Source organism: Cyprinodon tularosa, unplaced genomic scaffold, assembly GCF_016077235.1.
Source record: "Cyprinodon tularosa strain WSP-4 unplaced genomic scaffold, ASM1607723v1 ctg573, whole genome shotgun sequence".
Classification (NCBI taxonomy): domain Eukaryota; kingdom Metazoa; phylum Chordata; class Actinopteri; order Cyprinodontiformes; family Cyprinodontidae; genus Cyprinodon; species Cyprinodon tularosa.
Genome location: NW_024039311.1, coordinates 278,899 through 288,763, shown reverse-complemented (window position 1 = coordinate 288,763; position 9,865 = coordinate 278,899). Strand labels below are relative to the sequence as shown.

General features: G+C 37.8%; 1 protein-coding gene across 1 annotated transcript; it reads left to right on the top strand.

The window, feature by feature from the left end:
- Positions 1-5,633: 5,633 nt before the first annotated feature.
- Positions 5,634-9,844, top strand: sfrp2 (secreted frizzled-related protein 2). The gene is made up of 3 exons (XM_038306139.1): positions 5,634-6,258; positions 6,452-6,532; positions 8,658-9,844. Exons 1-3 carry the CDS (start codon positions 5,757-5,759, stop codon positions 8,960-8,962), a joined length of 888 nt encoding a protein of 295 aa, XP_038162067.1. The 5' UTR covers positions 5,634-5,756; the 3' UTR covers positions 8,963-9,844.
- The last annotated feature ends 21 nt before the right edge of the window (positions 9,845-9,865 follow it).

Genomic DNA, 9,865 nt, shown 5'->3' with positions numbered 1-9,865 from the left:
AAATAGTTAAACCATTTTGGGACTTTTTTATCATGAGGTGTAGATGTCAAAGTGATTTTTTGTGTAAGGTCACAGGGTTCTAGATCCATTTAACCCATTTGGTTAACAATTGATGGAGTAATGGTACCAATCGCACCAACAAAAATATACTTCAAAGGTCATTTTAGGATGTTTAACGATGACTAGCAATAGGCTTCGTGACAAAGAGGAGGAAGGCACTAATTTGTCTGTGCAATCCTGAGGTTGTGAGTTTGATCTCCCACTCCCACAGACTGCATCTCTGGCTTCCTGAGCAAGACCCTTAACCCCACACTGCTCCCTGGGAGCTTCACAATGGCAGCCCACTGCTCCCCAAGGGGATTGGTTAAATGCAGAGAATTCATTTTGCTCTGGGATTATTAAACTATGTTAAAAAAAATTTAAAAATAAATAAAATTGCTCTTTACTTTGACTGTAGAAAGTATTATGTTAGCCATGGGTTTTGGCAAAAAACTTCTTTTTGTTTGGAATTTAGGTTTAATTCAGTTTAATTAATTTAATACAGCTTTACTACTCTAAATCTACATTAGATAATTTTCGGAGTTACACAAAGTTCACAATTTGTATGGCCGTTTCATGTGCTGCGTTAAAATATCTATAGGTGACTTATATCCTTTAATATTTAAATATTGTGTTGAATTGTTTTTTTGCTGTTGTTGTTTTTTTGAGTCATAACTAGATGTTTAACCTGATGTTTTACATATACAAGACTTCTAAAATTGTCTTTAAAATCATGTTAGATTATTTTTTTTGTACAAATTCTTGTACAAATTTCTATGCATGTTCATGTGGATAGAGTGATACCAAAACTAACCACTTACCATGGTTTGCCAACCATTGTCTTCTGGTCTCTTACACAATAGGTAAAAGGTTACACAAGAGGCGACAGTTACCATCTACCTATTGGTTTAATTTAATAATAAAACACGAAATAGGGGCTGTTCAAAGAAACCATTAAAGCACCATTTTTATTTTTAAAGCATATTTTCATCCTGAATGATTTATACACTATATTGCCAAAAGTATTTGCTCACCTGCCTTGACTCACATATGAGCTTAAGTGACATCCCGTTCCTAATCCATAGGGTTCAATATGACGTCGGTCCACCCTTTGCAGCTAGAACAGCTTCAACTCTTCTGGGAAGGCTGTCCACAAGGTTTAGGAGTGTGTTTATGGGAATTTTTGACCATTCTTCCAGAAGCGCATTTGTGAGGTCGCACACTGATGTTGGACGAGAAGGCCTGGCTCTCAGTCTCCGCTCTAATTCATCCCAAAGGTGTTCTATCGGGTTGAGGTCAGGACTCTGTGCAGGCCAGTCAAGTTCATCCACACCAGACTCTGTCATCCATGTCTTTATGGACCTTGCTTTGTGCACTGGTGCACAGTCATGTTGGAAGAGGAAGGGGCCAGCTCCAAACTGTTCCCACAAAGTTGGGAGCATGGAATTGTCCAAAATGTCTTGGTATGCTGAAGCATTCAGAGTTCCTTTCACTGGAACTAAGGGGCCAAGCCCAGCTCCTGAAAAACAACCCCACACCATAATCCCCCCTCCACCAAACTTTACACTTGGCACAATGCAGTCAGACAAGTACCGTTCTCCTGGCAACCGCCAAACCCAGACCCGTCCATCAGATTGCCAGATGGAGAAGCGCGATTCGTCACTCCAGAGAACGCGTCTCCACTGCTCTAGAGTCCAGTGGCGGCGTGCTTTACACCACCGCACCCGACGCTTTGCATTGCACTTGGTGATGTATGGCTTGGATGCAGCTGCTCGACCATGGAAACCCATTCCATGAAGCTCTCTGCGCACTGTTCTTGAGCTAATCTGAAGGCCACATGAAGTTTGGAGGTCTGTAGTGATTGACTCTGCAGAAAGTTGGCGACCTCTTCGCACTATAAGCGTCAGCATCCGCTGACCCCGCTCCGTCAGTTTACGTGGCCTACCACTTCGTGGCTGAGTTGCTGTCGTTCCCAAACACTTCCATTTTCTTATAATACAGCTGACAGTTGACTGTGGAATATTTAGGAGCGAGGAAATTTCACGACTGGATTTGTTGCACAGGTGGCATCCTATCACAGTTCCACGCTGGAATTCACTGAGCTCCTGAGAGCGACCCATTCTTTCACAAATGTTTGTAAAAACAGTCTGCATGCCTAGGTGCTTGAATTTATACACCTGTGGCCATGGAAGTGATTGGAACACCTGATTCCAATAATTTGGATGGGTGAGCAAATACTTTTGGCAATATAGTGTATATACATGCTGAGCTCATTACACATAAAAGCATGAACCAGTAAAACAATTTATGGCATCTGTATCATACAGACTATAAGCAGAACTGCTTTCTGGTGGAGTTTCTATTGTTTTCCAGGGCTGGCCTTTGGAATGGATCACTTATTTTCACCATACTTCACCAGGAGCCAGACATGGAGAGTAACTTACAGTTACTTGATAAACCTTGTGAAAGAAATCTACTTATAGGAATACACTGGAAAAACCATCTAAAAATACGTAAAAATGTCTTAAATTAAGTGTATTTACCGTTAATTTCAGAAGTTAAATGAGATGAGTTTCCCAATGGAATGAGTATTTTTACTCTTAAAAAAAAGAAATTAGATAATATGCGCTTAAAATGAGACTATGCATTTGTGTTTTCTTATTTTAAGTCTAAATTTTCTTGTTCCATTGGCAAAATGTCTTGTTTACCTCTTCAATCCACGAACAAATGCACTTATTCTAAGAAAAAATGACTGATCTAGATTTTGTGTAGTTTTTGTGTTCCTTAGCTTTACTTTTACTTTAGTAATATCTGAGCTGAATATTGCTATTCTTGGATAAAATGTATGGCTACTCCATCTATTCTACTTTACTGCCAGTCGAACAAACAACCTTATTTTAAAAAAGTGCTCCAGTCAAAGAGACACAGTTATTATTTCTGTCAAAATTTGTGTACTTTGAGTATACAAGCGTATATCAAGTAAGGAGTAAATGTCACTGCAGGTACTGGTTTCATAAGTTCTATGTCAAAAAGTCAGTGTATGAAAAAAGTATTTTTTCTGCCTCAAATTAATATTTGTTTCTTTTTAATTATTTTATTATATTATCATTGAATTTTTTTAATACTAGAATTTGCAGATAAGTTAAAATCTTGTTTTACCTTTATTAGATAATTTTAAATATCAGATGTTATAATGTGTTAGCACTTGAGTAGCCTTTTTGCTAAATACTTTTTTACTTTTATTTGAGTGAAAATATAATGAAATATTTTTACTCTTAATTTAGTCCACTTTTTGGGTATTCTACCCATTATTGGTAGTAATAACTACTGACTAAAACAAAGTAATCTACTTTAACTATAACTATATTTAACCATCACCACATGCAAGTTTTGCTATTATGAGATCAGTTAGAAATACAGTAAACAATCTTACAACATTAACAATGTACTATATAACAGCAGGAAGTAAACTGTGATTTTATTTAACAGATGCCTAGCTGTAAAATCTGAGAGGAAATTGGTGGAGCATCGATCATATGGCTGAAAGGGTTACTCAGCCACAGATGGAGCAGTGGGTATGATCAACTGGGTCTCATTTTCCCACTGAGTTATAATGAGAACCTGCTGTGGTGATGTTAAGCACAGGCCTAGGATCAGTTTACTTCTTCTCTAACCTCTGACCTTCACTGTCTGTGAAATTGTAGAGGCTACACAGAGAGCATGTTAGGAGGCCCTCACCTTGTTTTATTTATGCTCATTTGTGTGCACGTCATGCCTACAAATAATTTATTAGTATTACATTGGACAACAAGTTTAACAGAGAAAGAACTGCTCATAATATAAGATAGTTTGATTATTTTTTTCTTTAGGACTTTAAAGGAAGTAAACTTGCACAAATGCTTAAAACTACAGAATATCTATGTATCTATCTGTATATCTGTCAAGCTATTTGTATGTCTGCCTGTCTGTAAAGCTTCATTTTGCTTTATGATTACCAATAAATAAACATGAGCTTTTAAAGTCATCAGATGTAGAAATTGTGATTTTGCACCAGGACAGTTATAGCTAAAGTGAGTTCTCTCTCGCAGCAACATGTTTTGTGTTGACATGATCAACTTGACGTGGTGTAGGCCTCAATATATTTGCTTAAGTTTTATCTTAAGAAGTTAAAATCCTTAAACATGTTATGTGTTCTATGAATATTCAGGAATTGAAAGAAAACTGCAAGGATCACATCTAGGTCATGCACAAAAAACAGAAACCCAAACTGAAGGCAGCTTCATTTAATTTGGTATTAATTAATCAATGTGAATTATGGTAAAGCATTAGCTGATAATTTATGTGGGTGGAAAATAGTGGGTATTTATTTGAGTAATGAGTACTAAAAACGATAGCAAGTAGTACTGACATATTTTTATATGCAGTGTACAATCTGCACTTCTATTCTATGTATTGTTGATGCATTCAAGCCGTACTACAGGCTGTACACTGACAAGAAGAATTCTACACATGACCCAAGACAAAGTTTAGTGTCACACCCTTAAGAAAATGTCAGTTGTTCAGAATAAATCACAAAACAATACCTCTACTCTCTTATTCAGCAGTGGCATTCCATTTGACTAAGTTGTTCTCATCACCGAGATGACACTACTGCAATCCCCTTAGTTTTAATAAATAAAGAAAGAAACTCCCAGACTTATAAACTTTTATGGCTTGGGTTATTTAGAGCACATAAAACACCTGTGTTTTCAGCTTATATAGATTTTATGTTGATGACATTTTAAAAATCCCAGTTAGAAGTTTGCACTAATTTTTGAGGTAAATGATTCTAATCAGTTCAATTTCTAGAAAATAATTTCCCTAGATGTAATTTGAACAATTTCAGAGAAGGCAGTAGGCACCTTAACACCATTATTAAAGAAACAGACTGCAGTGCAACAATTCACAAGAGATAAATGGGAGGATTTGGGTGAACCGTCCATTTGAAAAAGAAACTCCACATGTTTAATGTTGAAGCATCTAAAACCTGAGAGGAACCCCCTTGTAATATGCAGTTCACGGGGGTCTGAGGGGGGATAGGTGCCAGAGCTGCAGTACCAGAGGTGAGAGGCAGATTCAGTTTCCCCTCTGGGTGTGCTGATTTGAGGTCTGCTTCTCACACCAGGGCAAGCCATATTTCACCGTGAACCTGCAGACCTGCCCAAAGGACTTCACTACCACTAATGATGGAAAATTAACGCTCCGCTGAATAGAGTTAAATGCCCCCACTGACATTTTCAAATTATTTACAGCCAAAACCAGCAAGCCAACGGGTTACCCTGGGTGTATTGCTGATTGGGGCGTAATGAGGAAAACCAGTCAGACAGATTTTGTTATTATTCCATGAGAGGCAGGAGGTTGGAAATAAAGGGGAAACTGTCAAGAAAACTGCTGGTGATAAAATACTAAGCCACAATTAGACGTCATTATGTCTCTCAGAGCCAAAGGAGCTCTGCAACTCTGGGTTTTTCTTTGCTCAAGAAGACAAATCTGTCTACAGTGTTTGCTTGACATCAGGAAACCAATTTTTGTTACATAGAAAAAGTCCATTGAGCTCAGACTCCTCCCAGACGTGTCTGGGAGGAAAGCTCCAGTGAGCAGCAGGATCTGCTCACTGACAGATGCTTCATCCACAACCTGCAGACGGAGCCTGAAGAATTTCACATTCAAGTCAGAAAATGAGAGCCTTTATTTCACTAGTGACCGTTTTGTGGGGGGTAACAATACCCTGCGTGGACGCAATTCACGGATTATACACCTTCGGTCAGCATGATTTATTCCACAAAAAGAACAGCTGCAAGAAGATTCCTGAAAATCTCCTCCTGTGCAATGACATAGAATACAGTGAGATGCGCCTCCCGAACCTGCTCGGACACGAAACCATGAATGAGGTCCTGCAGCAAGCATCGTCCTGGACACCCCTGGTTCAGAAGCAGTGTCATCCCGACACAAAGAGGTTCCTGTGCTCTCTCTTCGCCCCCGTCTGTCTGGACGACCAGGACGAGCCCATCCAGCCATGCAGGTCTCTGTGCGAAAGCGTCCGGCATGGATGCGGACCCGTTATGCTCGCGTTTGGGTACCCGTGGCCAGATATGTTGGACTGCAACCGCTTCCCACCAGACAACGACTTGTGCATACCGCCAGCAAGCGTTGAAAACGTTGTCCCTGTCACAAGAGAGGGTAAAGATCCGTAAAAAGTTTGAAACGTTGGTTTACAATCCAGATCCTGTGCGTAAACACGGTTTTACGCACAGGATCTGCTGTCTATTGATGTCTGATTTCTACTCCATCATCATACATATCTAGTTCCTGCATATGTCGTGTTCATATATGCAAAATGTCTCACTGTTAATGGTTTTAAACTCTCTTTTAGTCCCCAGGGTGTGTGATGCTTGCAAAGAAACTGAAGAAAATGGCAACGAAATTGTTGACAGTCTGTGCAAGAATGATTTTGGTAAGTGCTCCAGCTTTACTAGTTCTAATAGAGGCCCCAAGAGGTCATCATAGGTGACTTAAAAAATTCAAGTCAGCATTAGAGTAACCTTATCCGCTGAATGTGGGGAACCTCTTTAAAAGCGAAGCCTACATTTGACCCAGATGTCTAGAGCCTGTTTTATGGGGTTAAGTTTCTCAGATGGTTTTACATCTTTGCATTCTAAAAAAAAAAAAAAAAAAAAAAATCTCCTCACACAAACACGGTTATAATGTATTATTTCTTAATAAGAAAATCAATATTTTAAAGACATCTTTTTTTCTTTCTTTTTTTGACAAGCTCTCTCTTTGCCCAACAAAATCCTGGTTTTGGACTCTTGGGTTGGAGTTTAGCCATTCACTTTCTTGAGGACTGCTTATGCCTTATGTTTATTTAGGAATATTGCTTTGTAGAGAAACACAAACTTAAGCCCCTTTCCTGACAATTACTAATTTATAACTTTATTTATGACCTACCATCCCTGGTCAGATTGACTCCACTTGTTTATGTTTTCTAAGGTCTAGATCATATAAATGATTGTAAAAATGTCTACAAACGATTCTGGTATAGAGTTTAGTTTTAAATCCAGCATACAATGATGACAGTTCCTTATGTTTATGCATTCAATAGGTAGAGGAAACATCTTTTTCACTATACAGTAACAGATTATAGAATGACTTTCTGATTTACAGCTCATGCTTTTAGTCTGGGTTATCGCCTTGGAAACATCTAAATTCTCCTTTTCTTTCCATCCAGAATTTTAATGATTTTTTTATTGCTACTTTTTAGTACAGTAAAATGTATTTTATATCTCACAAATTCCTTCTGGTTTTGTTTTTATGTCACATTTGAATGTTTTATCAACAAATAGGCTTTAATATCTGAAAATAATTACCTAGTTAATGTTCTAAAAAGTGGGGTTGACTTCATTTTTAAGGGGAGAAAAAAAAATATCCACACCAATCTGGCCTTATATAAAAAGGTTTTTGCCTCTGTAACTTTTACCGTGGTCATAGCAACTGGCATGAAACATTTGAGATCCTGACAGAGCAACTTAAATGCTGCTCTGATACCTTGAATTTGCATTTTAGCCTTTCAGAGGTGGACTTCCTGGTCTTCTTCAGCTCATTGTCCTTCTTCATAACCAGAATGACCTTCAGCTCAAATTCAAAAAATTGTGGTCTGGTATTTTTTTTATCCCTTCAGGATAAAAAACAAAACAAAAACCCATTCAAGATTCCTGAGTTGCAAGAAAGCCGTAGACTCTCAGTTTACCATGACTACAGTATGTTTGACTCAAGGAGTTGTTTCCAGATAAAACACTACAACTTTGTCTAATTGGTACACTGAATGTATTCCCCCAAATTTACGGAGTCATCAAGTTGTTGCTGTTGGAAAAAAGTTGTATTTGTTTGTTTAGTCTGAAGATGTGTTTTTCATCTTGGATCTCTTTCCATTAATACTTATTTTCCCAGTTTGTTTTTCTTATTGTTAAATTGTGAACCTTGACTTGAACTGTTAAAGGTAAGCCTGCAGTGTTCTGGATGTTGTCTTTTGTGAACCCTTGGATATGCTATCAGTGCGCATTCAGAAAATCCTAGTAGGCTGACCTCTGCTGGAAAGGTTAACCAGTATTCCCAGCTTTATTTTTATTTTTTTCTGTTTGGGAAGAATACTGTGATTTGCTGGAGTCCAAAAGCCGGTGAAATTACTTCTTGTACCTTTCCAGAAACATAGATAAAAACAATACTTGGTTTCCAGCTTGTTTTTCAATTTCTGCCACATGTGTTGCTGCTTTCGGATCCATTAGCCTATTTCAGGCTGTCAGGTAGGTTCTGTTTACAGGATTTTTAAATTCTACACATCAGACAGTAATCAGACATGGGTGCAGCTTCTCTAATTGAACCAGAATATGGGGCTAATCATATTTAATCCACGATTCAGCAAGATGAGCAGTAAAAGTTTGGCTAGATTTGATCCACCAATAAATTTAATCACCATTTGAAAAATGTTTTGCATTTAATTTGTACACCAAATACATTACATTTTGTGAAAATGTTGTAACGGTTCCCTTTCTCTCTGTTTTTTTCTTCACATCCATGTCTAGCTCTGAAAATCAAATTCAAAGAGATCTCCTACATTAATGGTGACACCAAAATAGTGCCAGAGACCAAGAGCAAGACCATTTACATGATGAATGGGGTGACAGAGCGTGAACTGAGGAAGACGGAGCTGTGGCTGAAGGATGGACTTCGGTGCGTCTGTGACGAGATGAATGACATCAATGGCTCCTACCTGGTCATGGGCCAGAAGATGGATGGCCATCTGGTCATCACCTCCCTGAAGCGCTGGCAGAGAGGACAGCGGGAGTTTAAGAGGATTTCACGCAGCATTCGTAAAAAGCAGTGCTAGAGCTGAAAACTAAGTTTAGTTAAGGTTTTTCTACTAAGCGAACATGTTTCCAGATTTCATTTGACACCTTTCTTAAAGGCCTTAACAAACTACCATTTTTAATGGCCTTTAAAAAGTATTGGGTATTAGAAATGGGATGTTGACCATTTTTGTATTATTGTCAACTTCCTATTAAGATTAAACAAGTGCTTCCTAGTGTAGAGTAGGAAAAGGTCTGTCTTTCAGAGCTCTTCCTTCACCTCCTAATCGATATAAACACGCAGACTGCATTAATAACAAGCAGAATTGCATTACATGAGACTGGAATCTGTGGCAGCATAATCTATAGAAACAACCAGTTATCAAACTGGCATTTTTATTCTGTCACTGATGTTCTAGATCTGCAAATGAACTTTTTATTATTAAATATGATCTAGATTTAACTTTTAAGTGATCAAACTACCGAAACGTGTTACTTAAACATTTCTATTTTAACCTTAGTACCAGACAGATAACCAATTAATTTTGCATGATGCACTGAACAAAAGTTTGATTCTGGTGTTCGCTCAAATTGGGATGTTTAAACAATTTTCTACTTTTATATATAACCTAAATTTCTCAAGTAAATACAAGAAATAGCTGGCTATATTCTCTTTTCTCTTTATTCATTGTAACATTAACAGACTCTTTTATATGAGCACCTCTCCCTTTTTTATCGACCTCCGATAAAAAAATTATTTTTCTACTCTAGCGCTTCTTTTACCGTGTAATTTTTGTTTGACTGTTCTTTTGTTCCATCCACCAGATCGAACTCATAGGTCAAAATATGCATTATGGTAGGAGGTTGTTGTATGTTTACATTTGAAGGTATTGCAGTGTAAATAAAATGTTTTTTTCACAAAATTGTGCCATGTGTTTAAGATC

Excerpts from the sequence above, each read along its gene's own strand:
- sfrp2 (XM_038306139.1), top strand. The coding sequence starts at position 5,757 with ATGAGAGCCTTTATTTCACTAGTGACCGTTTTGTGGGGGGTAACAATA. Across the intron at positions 6,259-6,451 it reads TGTCCCTGTCACAAGAGAGG|TCCCCAGGGTGTGTGATGCT; the intron begins GTAAAGATCCGT and ends ACTCTCTTTTAG. Across the intron at positions 6,533-8,657 it reads TCTGTGCAAGAATGATTTTG|CTCTGAAAATCAAATTCAAA; the intron begins GTAAGTGCTCCA and ends ATCCATGTCTAG.